The following is a 22849-nucleotide window of genomic DNA, read 5'->3' as shown; positions in this document are numbered from 1 at the left end:
TATTTTTATGCTGATACCACACTATTTTGGTTACTCTATTTTTAGATTCAGTTTTGAAATAAAGTATTGTTAACCCACCAACTTAATTGTTTTTATGAGTTGTTTTGAATATCATAGGTCCTTTGCATTTCCATAAAATTTTTTTAATCCCTTTGTCAATTTCTACTAAGAAAAGACTGCTAAGATTTTGATTGGAATTATTTGAATCTCTAGATCAATTTCTGAAGAATTAACATCCTAACCTTATTGAGTCTTCTGATCTATGCACATGGTATATCTCTCCATTTATTTAAATCTTCTTTAATTTTCTAAGCAATGTTTTATAGTTTTCAGCATAAAGATTTGCACCTCTATTCCAAGATTTACCCCTCAGTATTTAATATTATAAAAATTCTTCTTCTTCTTTTTGGTGAGGAAGATTGGCCCTGAGCTAACATCTGTTGCCAATCTTTCTCTTTTTGTTTGAGGAAGATTCCCACTGAGCTAATATCTGTGATGATCGTCCTCTATTTTGTAGGTGGGACGCTGCCACATCATGGCTTGTTGAGTGGTCTGTAGGTGTGCGCCTGGGATCCGAACCTGTGAACCCTGGGCCACCGAAGCTGAGTGTGCAAACTTAACCACTCATCACTGGGCCAGCCTCTAAAATTATTTTAAATGGAACTATTTCACTTTATAATTGTTTACTAGCATTATAAAGAAATATAATTGATTTTCATATATTAATCTTGTATACTGCAAACTTAATAAACTCGCTAGAACTTTTTTTGTAGATATTGTTGGATTTTCTAGATAGGCGATCATGTCATCTGTTAATAAGCACAGTTTTACTTTATTGTTTCAAATCTGGGCATCTTTTATTTCTTTATTTGACATATATTTCACTGACTAGAAGCTCTGGTGGTAAGAGCCAGCTTCCTTGCCTCATTTATGGAGAAATCTTGTTGATAGGTTGAAGAAGTTTCTGTCTATTCCTGGCTTACTGAGAATTATATCAGAAATTAATGTTAAGTTTTGACATTTTTAACAATTTATAAATTGTTAATAAAATAAATTACATTGATCAATTTTTAAATATTAAATCGACCTTACATTTTGGGATAAATTTCACTTGGCCACAATATATTATACTTCTAACGTGATATTGGACATGATTTGCTAAAATTTTGTTTAGAATATTTACACCAATGTTTATGAGGTATACTAGTCTGTAGTTTTCTTGTGATATCTTGGTCTAGTTTTTGTATCAAGGTAATGCTGGCATCATTGATTTAATTTGGGAAGTATTCCTGACTCTTTAATTATCCGGTAGAGTTTATGTAGAATTTATACCAGTTCTGCCTTAGATATTTGGTAGCAATTCACCAGTGAAACCATCTGGCCTGGAGTTTTCTTTGTGGGAACGTTTTTAACTGCAAATTTAAATTCTTTAATAGATATAGGACTATTCGGGTTGTCTATTCAGTGAAGTTTGGTAGTTTGTGTGTTTCAAGGAATTTCTCCATTTCATCTAAGTTGATTAGTTTATTGGATAAAGTTGTTTTTTAAACGTTTCTTTGTTTTCCTTTTCATATCACAGACTCTCTAGTGATGTTACCTCTCTCCTTCCTGATATTGGTAATTTGTGTTTTCTCTCTTTGCCTGATCAATCTGGTTTTTCAATTTTATTGATCTTTTAAAAGAACCAGCCTTCACTGATTTTCTCTATTGTGTTTTTATTTCATATTTCATCAATTTTTCACTCTGATTTATTACTTCCTTTCTTCTGCTTACTTTGGGTTTAATTTCTCCTTGTTTTCCAAATTTCTTAAGGTCATTGATTTGAGATATTTTTCTTTTCTAATATAGCTAATAACACTATAAAATTTCCCCTAAGTATTGTTTTAGCCCTCTGACTTGTAAGGTTTTCCAGTCTGACTGCTGGGGACAGGCACTATTTCTTGTCCCACATGGGTGCCAGGAGCACTGTTCCCTCCAATCCTTTGGGGTGGTTCTTTCCTGGGTCTCAAGTGTTATCTTCCTGTGCATATAGTGATCACTATTCAGCTGAACACTCAAGAAGGTGCCTCTTGCAGCTCTCTCCTGTTTATTGCTGTGCTCTGCAAACTCTAGCTCCTAGGGTCTCTCTGAACTTGCAGCTCCATCTTCTTAACTCAGAGGGCTCCCCTCATTTATTTCTTGTCTCTTAAGAATAACTGTCCTTCACTGTTTGATGTCCAGGGTCTTGAAAACTGGACTGCCTCCAGTGACTGATTCAGCAAGCTTGTCAGCTCTTTTTTGGGTTTATTTTAAATATCTTTAATACAATACATCTTGGGTTCCCATTCTAATGTCTTAAGAGTTTGGAAACATTTTTAGTTTCTAATACAAGGGTTTCTTCTGGGGGTCTCTCTGAGTACTTTTTGATGGTGGATATTCATAATGGAAAATTACATGCACTAATACTTGGATAGATTATAATCTCATTTCTGAAACTCTGGAATTCAAATAAGAAAATAACAGATTATGTTTCTTAAAACTTTGATATGTTAGTATCTGGGTCTTGATAGAGCTCTATGTTCCATTTCCTTAAAGCAGACTCCAACATGGAGACATTTTTTTTCCCTCTGGCAAAGAAAAGTATCAAAATGTAAAAAAACCCAAGAATTGTATTAAGCTAAACTGTCACATAAAATTCTAATTAACTTAATTCTTTGGCTGATATAAAGACAGAAATGGGCTTCTGCTCAGCAGATTTCAACACATACACTAGGATAATGTGATCAAATTTCTTCTTCAATGGGTGGTTATTAATATTGTTCCAACATAGTTTTTCCTGAAGTATGGTGTTAATCAGTGTTACATAAGAAGGTGTGTTCACACTAAAACAAAAAAAGGAGATGCTGGATTAAAGACAAGTATTTAATCTGTTTTTTTAACAACAGGATCTGTACTTTTCCAATGTATTGATATATATTATTAATCTCTAAAAAATAGATACAGAATGTAGTAATCCCAATACATGTAAACATGGAATCCTTTTTTTCACACTGGATTAATTTTCTTTCCAAATGCAATCTTGGAAATGTTAACATATGCAAGGATGGAGATTCTCTAATCTGGGGGTTAGTGTGGCACTTAATTTATTTTATTTGGCTCTCGCAATACTTTTTCTATAGTCCAGCAACTCTCACCTAGACAATTATTTTCTTTCAATGCACTGTTTTGGCTTCTCCAGTCATATTTTCAGACTGAGAGATGCTGAAGTGCTTTGAGCAATGACTAAACCACTAATATATGCATTTCAAAAGCAAATGAGATAGCAGAAAAACATCTGATGCATAAGGAAGTACTCTTTAACTAACCCACCTCAAATCCTCATGAGACATATTCATCAGAGAGAATGGGGACACCTCTAGCTGGAAACTTACTATAACAGAAAGGGAAAAGAAACATTTCCAAGCTAGTGGAACCAACCTTTTTCAATATAGGAAATTCCTCTAATGTCAAAAAATTCCACACACTCCATGTTATTTTTACTTTTAGAATCTTTTGATGCTGAAAACATGTAGTGGTAATAAACTACTATGATTTCAGTAATTTCAAAAATGAATTTATAATTTGTTAACAGCAACAGCTTGTGCATAAATATAAAGTGTTTGTGGACTTACACACTTGTTCACACAAGGATATACGAGGCACAGTTCCATCTACTGACAATGCTCAACCCCAGAAGAATTCTAGACCCAGTCAACAAATTGACAGTGACCCCTGGGACCTGCAGCCCACAGTCTGGGAACCACTGTCTTAGGTCCCCTAGTTGCTATAATGCTACCCTAGGTTTAAGAAATAAAGTCACATTTATTTAACAACATTTATCAAATACTTGCTATATTTAAGACATTGTGCTATGAATTTGGGAAACAGAGATGAGGAAGACAGCTTTTCTCCTTGAGAAGTTTATAATTTAATGGAGAAAGATGAACATAAAATGTCTACATGCTGGTGTAACAATGTGAAAATTCTATTTATGTGTTGGTGTAATATAGTGGAAAAAATTATATTGCCATAGCTGCTTTATGCCCTGTGGCAATGGCATCATTTTTTCTCTGGAGTAAATGGCCTTCTGTGTGGCAAAGTAACTAGCAGCAGCTTTGAGCTCAAAAGGTGAGCATCCTTTCTCCAAGGGTAAGATTTTGAAGGTGATAAGAAAACAGAGAAACAGTGGAATAGCCCTACATGTGAAACGGAGAGGTATTTATTTTGATGTGGAGAAATATTTAGAAAAAAGGATGTAAGGGTTACAGAGAAAGAAAAGGAGAGATCAAGCAACATGGTGGCAGAAAAGAAAGCTGGTATGTGGGGTGGGAGTGTGTGGGGGCGAATACTGTGGAAGAATCTGGATTGGAAGAAATGTTAGACTGGGTATAGCGGCCGTAGAACTTTTATTTGGACAGAGTGGTTGTTAAAGTAAACTCCTATTGAAGTAAAACATTGACACCCTAGAAGGGCAAGAATCTTAACTATACGTTAATTTTTCTCAAAATAAACATATCCTAGTAACCACCACTGGCTCAAGAAATGGAACATTACTAGAACCCCAGAAATGCTCTCATGGCTAAAGTACTTTTGTGATGCTCTGAACCCATTTATCTCCTCATTTTTTTTTTAAGATTTTATTTTTCCTTTTTCTCTCCAAAGCCCCCCGGCAAATAGTTGTATATTTTTAGTTGTGGGTCCTTCTAGTTGTGGCATGTGGGATGCTACCTCAGCATGGCTTGATGAGCAGTGCCATGTCCATGCCCAGGATCTGAACTGGTGAAATCCTGTGCTGCCAAAGCGGAGCGCATGAACCCAACCACGCGGCCACGGGGTCAGCCCCTCTCCTCCTCATTTTATTGAAAGTAGTTTGGCATACACATAGATGCCTGTGTGAGTGGTACTTGGTGGCATAAACATAAAAGTGTGGAGGATCTGTGTTCAATATCTGGATTGGTAAGTGACAAAAAGAAGTCAAAAGGCGCAGGAAGTGATATGTAAGGGAAATAGTTTCTTTGAGAACAAGAAACTGGACTAATTAGAAACCATGAGAATGTAAGCTCAGTGGAATTGACAAATATCTCGAGGTATGCTTTTCATTGAGCAAGACTTAGCATGTGCAAAACTACAGGGACTCAGTGGGCATGCCACTCTAAAATGGAACAGCACAATCTGTGAAGTGGTTGGAGCACAGATTTCCTGGGTTTAAGGAATATAAGGTGAGTCTTGAAAATGTAAATGAGTTTGAAGAATTTTGACTGGAACAGAGGAGTTGGGATTCCTTTTTGTAGATATGGAGGACCAAGGAAGACTTTTAAGAATGGGAGTCACATGATGAGATTTGTTCTTTAGATGGACACTTTTGGGACTAGTTTCCAGCGTAAAATGGAAGAAGAAAAGCTGGTGTCAAACAGAAGACTAAGCAGGGAGATTATTCTAATACTTCAGGTGAGAGATAATGAAGAACTAAACCGCAGAAGCAGTATAAAGATTTGGATTCAGGCAGCAATGAAAAGGAGGGTACAGATGTGAAATGTGTTCAGCTAGTAGAATGAAACAGTATTTGGTCACCAGTTGGCTGTGAGGACGAGAGAAGGGGAATAAGTGAGGATCACTTACTCCCACCCCTTGGGAGACAGGGTGGATGAGTGTATCATTTACTTAAACTGGAGGTGCCAAAAAGGAGAAATTCAAAGTTTGGGGCTGTGGTTGTAGAAGTTATAATGAGTTTAGTTTTAGATATTTAAGTTTGAGGTGCCCTCAGGACATACCAGTGAGACTGTTTGTGCATTAATGTCATAAATGACACCTCTGGAAGTTACTGGAAGTGACTGGGAGAAATTACAGAAAAGAGATGGTAAATGAGTGTCAGCAGGTGACAGAATATAACTGTAAAGGAAATGGGTCCTTCAATTGGTTCAAAAATAGAACAGCATACAGTTATTACAAAACAGTTTAATTTAATTCTCTGTAGCTATTATTACCGGGTTATTTAAGTGAACAACTAGAAGAATTAGATTATATTTTTAATATCTTTAATTTATAATTATTAATTCATAATTTGTTTAAGATGCCTGCTCAATTTAAGTAAAACACTGATATCAGGCTCACTGTTCATAGTATATAAAGCTGAATCCTAACAATACCCCATAGTTAAAACACTTCAGGGCTATAGTTATATTTTGATTTAAGTTTTTAAATGTTTAAAAATAAAACCAAAATTGGGGCTGACCCAGTGGTGCAGTGGTTAAGCTCATGCACTCTGCTTTGGTGTCCTGAGGTTTGCAGGTTCAGATCCTGGGTGTGGACTTACGTACTGCTCATCAAGCCATGCTATGGCGGTGTCCCACAAACAAAATAGAGGAAGACTGGCACAGACGTTAGCTCAGGGACAATCTTCCTCACAAAAAAATAAAAATATAAATAAATAAAACCAAAATTAACAAGTGTATAAACATTTAAACATTATAAATTACAAACTTTATTCATACATGAATTGGAGTTGCAGGGGTAATGAAAACTAAATAAGGAATAAAGGAGGTGGGGCTGGAGCAGTGGTGCAGCGGTTAAGTTTGCACGTTCTGCTTCGGTGGCCTGGGGTTTCTTGGTTCAGATCCCGGGTGTGGACATGGCACCGCTGAGCAAGCCATGCTGTGGCAGGCATCCCACATATAAAGCAGAGGAAGATGGGCACGGATGTTAGCTCAGGGCCAATCTTCCCCAGCAGAAAGAGGAGGATTGGCAGCAGTTAGTTCAGGGCTAATCTTCCTCAAAAAAAAAAAAAAAAAAAGAAAGAAAGAAAAGAAAAGAATAAAGGAGGAGCTTCTAGTGTTAGTTGGGATGGAGAAGAAAACAAATGTAAATTCTTTTGCGCATCACCATAAAGGCCAAAGAAATGCAAAAATTAAAAATTTTAAAGACAGTGAAGATGTATAGAAGCAAGGAAGACAAAATGAACTAACACCTGCAAAACTGGGCAGGTATCAGCAGCTGCTCTATCTTCTGAGGGTGTCTGTAGGTTCTGGACCCAGGCTGATAGTCTAGCCTGGTCTGAATGAAGAGACAGTAGTTTCCTAAGGCTGCTGTAACAAAGTACCACAAACTAGATGGCTTGAAACAACAGAAATGTATTCTCTCACGGTTCTGGAGGCTAGAAGTCCAAAGTCAAGGTGTCAGCAGGGCCATGCTCCTTCAGAGACTCTGCATGGAATGCCTCCTTGCCTCTTCCCAGCTTCTGGTCATGGCCATTAATCCTTGGCATTCCTTGACTTTCTGCTGCATCATTCTAGTTTCTGCCTGTGTCTTCCCATGGTGTCTTCTCTGCCTGACTCTCTGTTTCTGTGTCACTTCTCCTCTTTTTATAAAGACACCGGGCATGTTGGATCAAGAGCCCATCCTACTTTGGTATGTCCTCATTCTGACTAATTATATCTGCAATGACGCTATTTCTAAATAAAGTCACAATCTGAGATTTGGGAAAGGACAAGCGTTGTGGCTGGGGGAGGAGGAAGGGTAATTCCATTTAGTATATGACACCTCTGGAAAAAAGAGAAACCAGAAAACTTTTGGATATTGAAATGATCTGATATGTCAATCTATATGCTCCAGGAGCCCTAAATGCATGGTAGACATTTTCCCTCATGATTCACTTGCTGAATGTGGGGCTGCATGAGAGTCTTAAGATTTCGAAAGGAAGAATGAAATCTTCCATTGCTTTGTAATATTTGGAAGAAAAGCCCCACTTGAGGAATGGAGACTGTTCACACTTCAATATGTCTTTTCCTCAAGATCCATGCCAAATTTAGAGACAGCCTGGTGCAGGAGACTGGAGAGCAAAGCTCAAAAATACTAAAAATCTGACTGAGTCAGTCCTCTAGGGCAAGGAATATAGTAGCCGAACTCTCAATTAAAATTCCATGCCAATTGTCCCTTAAAGACACTTTTAACCAGAGGTTGACTGCTTTTATCTTATGCTGCAACCTACCCCATCTCAATTCTTTGAATCTGAAAAAGGCAAGCCATCACTGAGGAAAAACAATACAAATTCAGTCTTTAACAGTTATTGTATACTCAACGTCTGTCATACAAGAAAACACAATGCGGATGTGTCAAGAAGCATAAAATGTGACCAATAACCAAGAAAAATCAGTCAATAGAAGCAGACTGGCAGAAGACCCAGATGTTAGAATTAGAAAAAAAGGACCTTAAAATAACTATAATCAATATGTTCAAGGAAAGAGAGTAAAGAATTGAAAAAATGGATGATAAGGAGAATTTCAACAGAAAAATTGAAACTATGAAAAGAATTAAAAGGGCATTCTGGGATTGTAAAGCACCATATCTGAAATTAAGAACTTCTTGTTTTGGTTAACAGACTGGACATAGAAGAAGATATGATTAATGCAAAGACAGAATAATAGAAAAGAGTCAAACTGAAGCACAGAGGAAAAAAGATGTGAAAGAGAGCCCAGAGAAAAAGTCACATGTGTGACACAATCAAATTATCTAACCTAGGTGTAACTGGGCACTAGAAGGAGGAGAGAAAAAAATGTGACAGAAAGAATGTTTCAGGAAATAATGTCTGGGATTTTTCAAAACATGCAAATCTTTAATTCACAGGTTGAAGAAGCACTGGAAACCCTAAGAAAGAAATATACAAGGTAAATCACACCTAGTGTCATCATGGTCAACTAAAAACTTAAAAAAAAAAAAAAAATGGTAATCCTAAAAGCCTAGAAAAAAAGACATTGCCAGCAGGGGAACAGCATTAAGAATGTCAGCTAACTTCTCAATGAAATCATGAAATCTAGAAAAAAAAATGTAATTCTGTTTTTAAACAAAGAAAAACTGAAAAAAGAAAAACCTCAACAAAAGAAAACTTGCCAATATAGAATGCTATTCTCAGTGAATATGCTCTTCAAAAATATAGGTGAAATAAAGATATTCTCAGAAAAAAAACTGATATCATTTGTTGGCAGTAGACCTATAGTACCAAAAATACTAAAGGGAATTCTTTAGGCTGAAAGAATCACAGATGAAAGCAAGGAAGGACAAGAAGAATGAAGAACACTAGAGTGGTAAATATAAGACTGTTGACCATTTAGAGCAACAATGGTAACAAAGCCCTGTAGTATATATAGTCCCCATAAAAGTAAATTATATGGCAATAGCAAAAAAAAAGTATGTGAGTATATAGACTTAAATATTTGCAAGATTTTTGAATGTAAGCAAGAATCAGCTTAAAATAGTTTGCATTAAATTAAGAATTCATGGGGCTGGCCCAGTGGTACAGTGGTTAGGTTCACATGTTCTGCTTCAGTGGCCAGGGGTTTGCTGGTTTGGATCCCCGGTGCAGACCTATGCACCACTTGTTGAGCCATGCTATGGCGGGTGTCCTACATGTAAAGTGGAGGAGGATGGGCATGGATGTTGGCTCAGGGCCGGTCTTCCTCAGCAAAAAGAGGAGGGTTGGTGGCAGATTAGCTCAGGGCTAATCTTCCTCAAAAAAATAAAAAAAAATAAAAATAGAAAAAAATAAAAATAAAGAATTCATTTAGTAATTTCTGTTGAGGACCCTAAACAAATTGTACTAAGAGATGAAACAAAAATGTTAAGAGAGGTATAGAATAGAATAATAAAATTTATTGATTAATCTAAAAGAAGGTGGTAAAGAAGGAGGAATAGAGAATTAAAGAATAAATTGGACAAATAGAAAACAAATAGCAAATGAGATAAACAGGAAATAGTAATGAGCTACACTCTAATTAGTCAGTTTTCATGATCTAACAAAGGACTCATATCCACAGTCTATGAGGAATTCTTAAAAAAGATATTAAAAAGGTAATCAACTCAAAGAAATGTGCAAAAACTTGAACATATACTTTACAAAAGAGGATGCCCAAATTTCCAATAAGCATATGAAAAGGAGCTTAACTTTGTAGTACATAATGGAAAAGTCAACCAAAGTCACAATATGATACAACCACACACTCACAGAATGTTTAAAATAGAAAAGATAATACCAAGTGTTGGCAAGGGTGCAGAGCAACTTGAACTCTCTTACCTTTCAGTGAAAGTATAAATTGGTTCAATTACGTTGGAAAACTCCTTGGCAACATCTGCTAAAGCTAAACATGTGCTAAGCCTCTGACCTAGCAATTCCACTACTAGTTATACATCTAACAAGAATTAGAATGTATGTCTTCCAGAAGATATTATTAGAATTTTCATAAAAACTGTATTTCTAATACTTAAAACTGTAAATAATCCAAATGTCCATCTATAGGAGAACTGATAGATAAATTCTGGTATATCCATACAATGGAACACAACACAGCAATAAACAGGAATAAACTACATTGATACATGCAACAACAGGGATGAACCTCACAACATTATTTTGAGGGGGAAAAGGCCAAACAAAAAAAAGTAAGTGATGTAAGATTCCGTTTGGACAATGTACAAGAATAGGCAAAACTAATGGGTGTGGAAAGAATTCATATTAATGGGGCATGTTATTGATTAGGATTGGGTATGAGAGAATTTTCTGATATTGCTGCTTTGCCTGGTAGTTACAGAGATGTATATACATGTAAAAATTCACCAAGCTGTACACTTAAGATTTGTGTATTTTATGCACATTACTATATATATATATGTATATTATTCCACAACGTATACACATACCACACACATAAATGAAAGCAGCTTCCTTGAAAAAGTGTGTGTCCTAAAAGGATAATTTGAAAATCTTATTTTTCCTTTTATGTTTTGGATAACCAATAACTTATCCTCATTTTAGAATGTTTGGAAAATATAGAAAGATAAAAGGAAGAACATATATTTTTATAATTAACAATGAGAGTGAAATTTCTCTTATGTTTATTACTCATTTCTAATTGTTCTATGAAGCATCTGCCAATATATCCATTGTACATTTACCTATTTTTTAATATTTATATTATAAAGTTGTATGAGCTTTTCTTGTAAGAAAATCAATATTTACATGGTCATATTTTCCATCTTTTTTTGCCTTCTATCTTCATTATGTTTCTTAACACAAGGACTTTAAAATTTTAATTTAATCAAAACCACCAAATCTTTCCATTCTCGTATACTCTATCACTCTTTTTCTGAGTAAAACTAAGACCTCCCGCATCCTCCTACAGTAGTTTCTTTTTCACACTTAACTGTTTTATTCATTGGTGTGTGTATGTGTGTACGTGTGTGTGTTCACATGCATGCATGTCTTGAAATGATGCTCCATCAACTTTTTTCTAAGTAGTTAACCAGTTGCCCAAGACCTGATTTCATAGATCTTATGCTATGTAGTGGAAGTCCTCCAGGCACTGGCATTCTGCTGGCTGTCATTCTTAGTTAAGATTGTTGTTTCATGAGCTTTGTTTTGCTTTTGTTATTGATGTATTCATTAATACTTTAGTGGGAAATTCTAAGATGCTGTATGAAAGACTATATCCAGGTGTTATTATAAATCATTAGGCTAAAGAAAAAATAAATTGTTCTTGGAAAATTGTACTCAAGTAGCATTAGTGGCTTTCCCATTAACATTATGCTGTTATTAGTCACATTGGTTTTCTGGCCAGATGAAAAAAAACACTTATTTGTAATCTATTCAGAATTAATTTCTAGTATTTAATGGTCTATTTCCAGGGTGATTTTGTTACTTATTCAAGGTTAGGAGTTTTCCTTACACTTTCTGATTCCTCAGAGCTTTTCTCTACTTCGTTCTCTATAAGGCTGCTGCTAATTCTAGACTACTAGAATTAGATACCTCTCCTAGCTTTTATACTTTGCCTTCCTGAAAGCTCCTAAGAAAAATAAGCAGTAATTTAGCTCCGGGTATTTCCATTCTTTGGGTCCAGACATTTTGCTTATTGACTTATTATTAGGTTTAAGGTACTGTAGACAGTGAATAAGGTAAAGCTTCCTTGTCTGACATGAATTATAAACTCCTAATATTTCTTACCACTCCAACTCAAAATGTTGTCTTATGCATGCTGCTTGATGAAAAGGCTTAAGTACATTATATTTAGGAAAACACTAGCCATATTCAGAAGCGTTCTGAGTAAACTACCTGGGGCCTTTCTGAAGATGAGGACTGAGATGCTGAAAGGACATTTAGGTAAAAAAGGAAATATGGTTAAAAGTAGAGGGGATTGAATATTTGGTGATCTATTATTGTTATCCACAATAATTTTATGATTTATTTTTCTTTTTTGTATCTTTGACTTATATATTGTCTATTACATAATGCAAATTTGATGGTAATTTTTTAAACTTCTAATATGTTCTACCTCCTTAGTATAAATTATAGCATATTGGTTAAACTCTAGACAAATCTGAGTTCAATCCGAAGTTCCAGTGTTTCATAGTTATGTGACCTTGAGCAAGTTATTTTGTTTCTCTAAATCTTGGTTTTGTTATCTTTAAAATGAGGATAATAATAGTACTTTCCTCATTGAGAAGAATAACAGAGTAGTACATATAAGTGTCTATGTTTATGTGCTAAATGACATCTGTTGTCTGATAAGATTCCAAGGGAGGACTAAAGAGTGCACTCCAGTACTAGAGCAAGGAACAGATCTGAGCAGAAAAGTCACATCAGGGTGCTCATGCGAGAGGCAGAGAGCTACAGCAACAGGTTCAAGGGGAGGATCTTACAGAACAATTTCCAGAGAAATAGTGTTTTTCATGGAAATCAATTAAAAGAGTTTTTCAAGACTATATCTAAGTAAGACCTCCAGAAAAAAAAAAATTTTAAAGAGTCAGAGAAACAAAGAACTATTTGAAGAAGACATTTCAGATAAAAAGGAGTAGGAAAGGAAGAATATGAGTAAAAAGAGGGTGAAGACCAACTGGAAAAATTCCCTTAGTCACACTGGTTGGGGATGTCACTCACTCCTTACTAAAGAGGAAATGGAGATGAGATCAGATTAACTGCTTATCCTGTATAACTCCTCCAATGGAGCTACTTACAGTAACCTGTACACAATCACAGAATTGGAACACAGAGAGGTATATGCTCCCCAAATCTCGACAGAGGAAAGATGTCTGTGTCCTTCAGAAATTGGGTAGAACTGTGAAAAATATGAAATTAGCTATGAAAATTGAAACTGGGAAACATAAGTCACAATGCTGTTTATTCATACACATTTTTTCTTGAAAATAAAGAATAAAAACAAAGGAAATGAATGAGTGTTTGAAGGTTTTGGATAAGCATTAGCAAGTAAAATGAGAGGAAGGAAACACAGTCTCACACTGTGTCCCTATGATTTCTGGGTTTCACTGACCAATACAATATCCTACGCTCCAGCAGCCCTCTCCTCTCCCACTATCCAAATAGGGACTGACATAAGGTTGCCAAGTTCTTATTTTAGCCATAGTGACATTTAAAAACAATCACAAATCACCATTTACTACCTCTTCATTTCACAAAAGAATGAACTGATACTAGAAACATAGGATGGACATGAACTCAGGGAAAATGCATTATGAAAAACTTGCTACACTATTCCCATTTCCTCATTTTAGTGCTAGTATATGATGACTTCTCTGTGGACTGGAATTGGTTCATGGGCCAGGATTTCAAACCCACTGCCTCAGTGCACTCTTGTGTTCCTGAATCATGGATAAAGTCACCTATACCACCAACTAAAAAATTTTATTCCTATGCAAATGCATTTGGGGTTCTCATTACACAATGTGGTGTAAGTCAGTCTCAGCAAATCCCTTCTCAATTTTAACAAACCTTAACCTTTGCAGGCAGGCATTGACATACATATCAATATTGGTCCTACCACATCAGTAGAGTTAAGATTCTCTTTGGATGTGCTACAAATAATAATAACCCAACTCTTTGTTTAACCCTTATTGTATCACTTACAACATTGTATTGTAATTTTTGTTGGCATGACCATCTTCCTTACTAGATGCTAAACCCCTTGAGGGCAGGAATTAGTTTGCTTCATCTTGGTACCCTTACAGCTGAAACAATATTTGGCACATTGTAAACCCTTATAAGTACTTGTTGAATGATTGAATGAACACTTCTGCTCAGGTGACGTCTCCTGAAACATCATAAAATACATAGCAAATCTCTGCTACTATTTTATAGTTTATTGATGGAAGTAGCAATCAGTTCTTCCTGCAGCATTTGCTTATTAATTCTTCAGAAATGCATGAAACCCTTGCCATGTGCCTCACTCTGTGCTAACTGCTAAAGATAACCGAAATGAACAGAATGTAGTTCTTGCCTTCAAGGATGTCAAGAATAGTTCCTCTCTGGAGCTCACATTATCTTTTTAGCACAGTGCCAATTTCTTGAACGATATAAATATAGACAAGTGAATGGTTTGAAATCTCAGTGGAGTAAAAGTTGCTCTGATATGTTTTACTTAGTGGGAATAAACCCATTGCTCGCTGTAAGCGGCAATATCCACTCTGTTTGTGTAAGAGTCCTCTTCTCTAACAGATTACAGCCACTATCCCCATGACACAGTTTACTTAAATGGGAGCTTTAGCCTGAACCACATTAAATGAAACAATAAATCTGCTTACTATTGCAAGTCTTGTTGTATTTGCTGTTCTCCTGTGCAAACCCTTCCAGCCGGCACTGAAAACGATGCTGCCAAAATTCTTGAAACCAAGGGTTTCGGAGGTTTGTTTCTGGCCGGAGCTTCAGATAATAATCGTCAAACCACTTGACATCGGGAGATTGGAGCTTGATTGTGATTCCACCAACAGCTTCTCGCTGATATCCATCTGTCACATCGTACCTGTCAGCCCAGCCATCACTGCGGGGAAACAAAAAACCCCTCAGCTTAGAACGGGTATATTCTAAGCAAATGATTCCATTTGCTTTCCTTTTGAAAAGATTAGTAGTTAAATGGCTACTCAGGCCACACTATGGTCTTACATTACTCCTACATGATTACTGAGATAGCAGCTTGTTAGAATAAAAAGTGCAAAACACAATGGGAATTCTGGGTGTAAGAGCGCTGGAAGGCACCAACCTCACTTACCTTGAAGTGCAGAGAATAACCTAAGGCTCTTGGCAGAATTTTACTGATTGCAAAATACAGTATATCCATGGAAGCTGCATAATATCACAATTCGCACTCTTAACTGAAGTTTAATATTTAGGTCAAGTTAACTTTAAATACATTCTTTTCCTTTAATTTATAATAATTATTATAATGATCATAAAATGAGAATGAAAAATATTTCTAAAATGTGCCTATCATTAATTTAACCATCCTATGACATCATGTTTATTTATTTATGTTTTACACTTTACAATCGAATTATAGAGAGGTTAAAAAGAACCTTGCTGATTATGGTCATTCTATTAAATATTAATTCGTCAGAGCCTCAACCTGAAGTCCTTGTAGTCCATAGTCCATAAACTCTTTCTTATCCCATGATACTTCTCTAACACATTTAAAATATACAGGGGCCGGCCTGGTGGCATAGTGGTTAAGTTCGTGTGCTCCTCTTCAGCAGCCTGGGGTTTGCAGGTTCGGATCCTGAGTGTGGACCTAGCACCACTTGTCAAGCCACGCTGTGGTGGCATCCCACATAAAATAGAGGAAGATTGGCACAGATGTTAGCTCAGTGACAATCTTTCTCAAGCAAAAAGAGGAAGGTTGGCAACAAATGTTAGCTCAGGACCAATCTTCCTCACACCCATGGAAAATACATATGAAATCATGTTTAGGAAATATGAAATCAGTGATTAGAGTGTTTGAAAGAAAGGACTTCTTAACAATGGGCCATCAAGGATGGTGACAGGGATCAGACTCCTCAATATCACTATCATTCTATGCACTGATCACTCAAAGTAATCTAGGAATTTTAAAATAAAAGACTTTGAAATTGCAGAAGTCATGTTATAATGGTATGAGGGAGTATAACAGAATAAGGAAAAGTATTCTAAGCTTATTTGGAAAATACATGAGACACGACACTGGAAATAAACAACATGAAAAGATGTTTATATCAAATTTGGGCACCCCTTGGGGTACTCAGGAAAAAAAGAGACTGACTTTGAAATTGGTAAACAGTTAGCTGTTGATGATTAGGTAGCTAGTAACTAAAGTTTTTTTCCCTTTTGCAATTACTGATTATAGCTTTTGGTTGTTCACCCACCCATTGTTACTGTGCTGCTTAGGCAATATGCTCTCTGACTCCCACTAGGCTCCTATAGGTAACATCTCCCTGGTGCCTGGGTCACCATGGTAACGGGTATTTGAGCTGTTTTTCAGGAATTAGGAGCCCCTTCTCCAGTTCAGGCCAGTTGAGATCACCAGCCCATCAAGCAGGCCTGTGCAGATGCCCACTAAGTGACCTTTTGACATCAAGAGGCTAAAAACTCCACACTAAGATCATGCTAAGCCACCATTTTGTTAACATGCATCCTACGAAGAAGCATGAAGTCTGACTGTGCTTGCGCAGATCGTCAATTACTTCACCTCTCCTCACCTCCAATCATCTATCTCCACACTGCAGACCACCTTGCCCCCACCCCATAAATATTCCTGAGTCCCCATTTTCAGGGAATCAGATTTGAGACTCATTCTCTTGCTTCCTCGCTTGGCTGCCTTGTGATTAAAACCCTGTCTCTGCTGCAATCTCATGGTCTCGGTGTTTCACTTTCTAGGCAATGGGCAAAAATGAATCTGATTCAGTAACGACTTTTCCCATCCTCTCTCCCATTGGGACATGTACAACTTGTGCTATGTATCTGCTGGGACCTAGTGATGCTATCTTTCCTTTGAAGAAGTGCAGGTGGTCTTTCAGGAAAGACAAAGTCAAGGGAAAGTTTAACGATGAAAAAAAGTAACACCAAAGAAAAAAGAGAAGGGATATAGAGAAAGTTGAGGGGAAGAACAGAATGGAGCCTCCTGAAGGCAAGGCAGGAAAGCATCTGGAGGGAAGCTGGGTTAGGGGGAAGCAGGCACCAGGGGAAGGTTGAAGGAAAGGATTTACATTAGCCATCATTGTTCACTTCATCATTTTCAGATATTTCCATTTGCCAGAATCTTAATTTATTTTTATCCTCCTTCAAATGCATTTTTGTCCTTTATACATTTTTTTTGTAGGCAGAAAGCATGCTCCAATATTTTGCATATAAAATCAGTGCCAGGAAACATATTATGTAAGTAATCAATTAAAACAAATATGACAAAAAGCATTTAGTTTTTTCAGTATGGTCTGCTATATCTACTCTGACTTAAAAAATTGATAGTGAGAGTTGTTTCAAAGGTCATAGATTACTCATTAAGACATCATAGGGACTTGAGATAACTTGAGATATTTCCTAAGGCATCGGTGGGTGGAACGCGATAAAAAAAATAAACAAAATAAATCATTTCTTCCTCCAGGTCCTCTTTGACAAGACGGTATTTCATTAAAAATTATCTACGGTGAAATTTCAAAAACTTTCAAGGCAGATCAGGAAAAAATAATAATGCAATATGTTTTGTCCCAATGTTGAATTTGATTATTTCACACATTATCTTCCCTTAACTTTCTCATTTTCAGCTGTAGAAGATTTTATTTAAAGCTGACAAGTTGAAATGAAGTGGGCTTGCTTGCCTCATTTTCTCCTCTGTTTTGGAGGGTTTATTATATCACTGATATGAGAGTGTGGGTCTCATTGGCACTTGAGGATATGCATGGGCGTGCTGCAAATGGGACAGGAAGCTCTGTCTGACAGGCAGAGCCCCATTCTCCAAGGAAGTGGGAATTTAAATTGCTCCTTTTGTTAACACTAGCTCGTGCTTATGTAACGCTAAGATTATGAATATTACATAAGAAATGTACGATTATAATGGGTCCAATTTACCCTTCACAATTCATTTATCGAATTTAATGGGAATTGTAAAAAGCCTGTCTTGATAAACTTTTTTGGAAGTAATATTTCCAAGAAGAAAGTTGTCAGGCCCAGAGTGTGTTAATTTACTCATCTCTCATCATGTTCTTTAGCTTTTTTTTCCAGGTATAAATCTCTTCTCTACATTGAAGAATTTAGTAAAAGATGATGCTTTATTAGCAGCCTATAAGTTGGAGTTATGTTTAAAATAATTTTGTTCCAGATGTTTTCATTGAACAACAAAATAAAAATCATAAAGGAGATTGTGTGTAAACAGAAAATTCCAGTATCTATGTGACAAAACAGGGTTATTCTATTTAAACTTATTCGGGAATATCTGCTATGTCTTGAGAAAGTTCGTCCCATGCTGGCTAAATTAGATGGTGCTGTATTGACTTTAGGTTATTAAACATTAACACTGTCATAAAAAAGTCCTTCTAAGATTTGCGTTAAGATGATAGGGTATCTCCAAGTAAGGAATAATAAATCCAAAGGAAAATTAAGTGCCAAGAAAAACTTAAGCTTACTTTTCTACTATCTAATGCCTTCCATTACATTGATAGAGTGGACTGTCAAGATTCTGGCACTACTTTAATGCCTTTGGGTGACATATATTTTACCAAATCAGGAAAAGAAAAAAAAAGAGGAGAAAGACAAGGAAAGAAACTGGAAATGTACTACATTTAAGGCAATTTTCTAGATTCCATCTCTCTCATCTATCTACCTATCCATCCATCCATCCATCCATCCCTCTAATCTCTCTTTCTTCTCATGGGTGGGCATTTTACCAATCTCCTCATAATCCATTTCATTATTTACTTTCGAATTCTTTGATATACAGTCAATTCTCATTATTTGCGGATTCTGCATTTGCAAATTCACCTATTCTAAAATTTATTTGCAACCCCCAAATCAATACTCCTGAAATTTTTGGGGTCATTTGCAGATGTGCACAGTGACCAAAAATTTGAGCCTCCTGATGTACACATCCCCACTTGAGGTTGCACAAGTGACCCTCTGCTTCCTTGTTTCAGCTTTCATACTATAAACAAGTGTCCTTGTCATGGTCTACTTATTGCCAAGTTTTTTTGCATTTTTGTGTGTTTTTTGTTGATTTTGCTGTTTAAGATAACCCCAGGCATAGTGCTAATGTGTTATCTAGTGTTCCCAAATGCAAGAAGGCTGTGATATACTTTGCATGGAAAATACATGTGTTAAATCAGCAGCATTCAGGCATGAGTAAAGTGCTGTTTTCTGAGAGTTCAATATTAATGAATCAACGCTATATATTAAGTAAACTGTCTTTTAGACAGGAACACACATAAACCACGCTTATGTTGATTAGTTGATGAAAACATAGTGACTATAGGCTCACGGCAATTTAAACCTGTATCTCCCCCAGGAGCAATGGTCAGTAGTCATTAGTTCAGTGTTTGGTGCACATTTACAGAACATAACTACTCTGAAAAACAAGAATTGAGTGTACATATATATTCTCATTTGGATGTTGTTTTAGTCAGGCCTCCAGTCTTTCTTTGGCCATAGAAACAGAGTAACTTGGACATTTGAAACAGGAAAAAACATTTTTAACTTGCTTAGGTTGGCTTAACCAAGGAAGGAATTTCAATCTGTATAACCCAGTCTCAAAACCCCTCCTCAATCGATACCTTAAATTCCCTTAAATCTTCCCTGCAGACATCTTAAGGACGTGCTCATTTAGCAAGAGTTTGCTTTCATTTTCTTCCAAAGATGGCATTATTAAAATATCTACTCCTACTCTATCATCTACCCTTCCTCCCTTCTCCTCACAAACTCCAATTCCCATTATTTCTCATAATTAGCAACTCATGAAAGTTTAATTTTTATCTGTTTTCAACAGAAGATTCTTGTTTAAAACAAAATTGACTCGAATTCTCCAGCCAAAATCCATCTTCTTTTTCTCTATAAGCTTCCTTCTTTTCTTCAACATTTATCAAATATCTACCATCTTAGACTAAATTATTTTGTGGCAATAAACAGCTCCAATATCTCAGTGCTTTGAAACAAAATTTTATTTTTTGCTCAGCCTTTAGGTTCACTGCAGATGGCCTAAACTCTGCTCCATGTCAGCTTCATTCTGAGACACACTTTGAAAGAGCAGTTTCCTTCTGGGACGTGACTGATCATGTGGAAGGGAAAATAGAGCATAATGAAACCACATAACGACTTGTAAGTATTCTGCTTAGAAGTGGCGCACATCACTTCTGTTCACATTTCATTGACCAAAGCAAGTCATATGGCCAAACCCGACCTGGATGGGACAGGTGTGTATGATTTTTCCTTCAGAGAGGATCAGTGAATATGGTGTGAAAAATGCACTCTATCACATTTACTATGTGTTGAAGTTGTATTGCAATTGTGAAAAACAGGTTGAGTAGGTTCTAGCCACTAAACTTCAGCAGCTCACAGTCTAGTGGAGAAATAAGAGAGGAGGATGGATGTATAAAGAAATGACCACATACAAATGAGTATTGTTGGGGCTGACCCTGTGGCCGAGTGGTTAATTTCCTGTGCTCTGGCGACCCAGGGTTTCGCTGGTTTGGATCCTGGGCACAGACATGGCACCACTCATTAGGCCATGTTGAGGTGGCAGCCCACATGCCACAACTAGAAGGACCCACAACTAAAATATACAACTGTGTACTGGGGGAATTTGGGGAGAAAAAGCAGGAAAAACCCCCAAGTATTGTTGAGATATGAACCAAATGCAACAGGAGAGAGGATCAGTAAATAATTAACTTTTCTTAGAAAGAGAAGATTTGAATTGAGTTTGAAAAATATGGATAATGGAATGATAATAGTATTTTGAAATATTCTAGACAATGAGAAGGTATTTTTGAATCAGGAATGGTGAATATTAAGCACTGCAGCTATGTAGAGTGCAAAGGATAGTGAAATAATGAGAAAGTAAGCTAAGGAGGACCAATTGTGAATGGTCTTTGGTGCCATCCCCAAAGTTTTAGACTTTATCATTCAGGTAATGGGGAGCCAGTGGTGTCTTTTAAGGTGGGAAATGATATGAGGGGAGATGAGAATTGGGGGTGAACTGTGGTAACAGTGTGAGTGATAGATCAGAGTAGTTGTAGATGAGTATTAGAGAATCAAGTGAGAAAACGTGTTGCAGTGGTCAAGGAAACTGATGGAGGATTAAATTAAAGCAGTAGCAGTTGGGATGAAGAGCCTTAGTTGGAAGGAATTCTAAGAATCCCTGAATCTAGATGTGTGGAGAATAGGGAATAAAGGGGGACTTTCCTGGTTTATAGGAGAAGATTAGCAATATTGTAGCTCCACATCCTAGGCCGTAAAATACAGGCACAGAACAGGTTTGGTGTGAAAAAGGAAGAAATGAATACAAGTTGGGTCAGTGATGATCAGATTTCCCTTTATATGCTCTCTAGCACTTCTTTTCTCCTGGATTTCTATCTGTTCTCTACATATATAAAGGATTTGAATGTTAAAGAAATACAAGTTAACAATTATCTTATCTGTGGTCTCAGCACCATATTAACCTACCCTATTCTACTATGTTTATGTTTGTATGCTGAGCAATAGCTGTTGGCCTTCAAAAAAAAAAGAGAGAGAAATGAAAATTTTAGAATTGTAAAAACCTGATACTCTATAACACTTATCCTTAAAAATATTTTAACTTTAGAATTATTATTTTTATCATTCATTGTATTAACTTAGTGATATATAAAGAAGGGATTATGGTTATAAAATAATTACTGCAGGGTTTACAACCATTAGACTCAATATTAAAATATATTTCTGGCATGTGGAGATCCCTACGGGCTACACGCTAACAGGAACAAAAACAGTTCTTGGATATTATGAAAAGTTTTATGAATTATTGAATGCTAGAGTAGAGAGGCTAAATAATTTTAAACTTTGTCTCCCTTAAAATCTAAATCTGCACAATGCAGATGATATATTCTTTCCTATCAATACGTATTTTAAGTTATTGGTATAGAAAACAGAAAAATATATATAGAACCAAAAACTGCATTGGGCGATCATTTCGTAACAGTTCCCATGTTCTATTCATTCCAATTCATTAATTCAGTAAACATTCTGCATGCTTCTTTTGTGCACTCAGACTGCACATACACTGTGGTAGGTTCCAATTCGTGCCCTCAAGGAGCCAACAGTCCATTAGGCATGAGCTGCCTGAATGCGCATTGCTGACCTCCAGCTCATTGGAATTTTCTTTATTTATCGTTCAGACTAAAGATCTTCTTTCATTTTTATTCAATCTTTCCACGAAGAGTACAATTCATTAGGTTTCCAGGCACTGAATCATCACTTACTGAAAATCACATTCCTGTCCTGCCTCCCTCAGATTATTCCCAGATCACCTCAATTAGTATTCTGGGTGTTTCCAAACTCTTAGTTCTTACATTTACAATCTCTTGATGTGCTTACATGGAAGGAAAATCACATACAATGTGTATGGATTTCATTAGTTGAACTCTCAAATGGCAACACGATTATTTACTATAACTCCACAGAGTTCTTGGGGAGGCATCAGTGATGGGCAAACAACATAAATAAATCACCTCAAAGTCTGTTTCAAGAGGAGCAATACCTGATGAAAAATTCAGGCATCGGAATAATTATTCCTTCAAGTTGGCAGTCATTAAATGTGTGTCAGGAGACGTGAGCATGTGTGTGCGTGAGGAGGGGGAGCATGGGTGTGCCAGGCACACACAGTTATTTTTCCTCACTGAAATCTTAAGTCCTGCTTATCACGATGATATTGGCACTCCTGAGACTAAGCACACACGTTGTGTATTGGAGACACAGCGTGTTGTTTCTTATTTCTCAAATATGTCACACTTTCACACTTCCAAGCCTTTGAGTAGGCTATTCCCTCTGCACAGAGTGTCATCCTTTCAACTC

General features: G+C 36.5%; 1 protein-coding gene across 4 annotated transcripts in view; it reads right to left on the bottom strand.

Moving 5' to 3' along the window:
• The window catches only part of GRM5 (glutamate metabotropic receptor 5), a 468644-nt gene that overhangs the window by 118775 nt on the left and 327020 nt on the right, over positions 1–22849 (bottom strand). For all 4 annotated transcript variants that reach the window (XM_044752744.2, XM_070490466.1, XM_044752743.2 and 1 more), the window contains exon 4: positions 14596–14831. In XM_044752744.2, coding sequence (XP_044608679.1) covers positions 14596–14831 — 236 coding nt within the window. The remainder of the gene's footprint in view (positions 1–14595; positions 14832–22849) is intronic.

The sequence above is a fragment of the Equus asinus genome, chromosome 20 (assembly GCF_041296235.1).
Source record: "Equus asinus isolate D_3611 breed Donkey chromosome 20, EquAss-T2T_v2, whole genome shotgun sequence".
NCBI lineage: Eukaryota > Metazoa > Chordata > Mammalia > Perissodactyla > Equidae > Equus > Equus asinus.
This window is presented reverse-complemented; position numbering and strand designations above follow the sequence as displayed.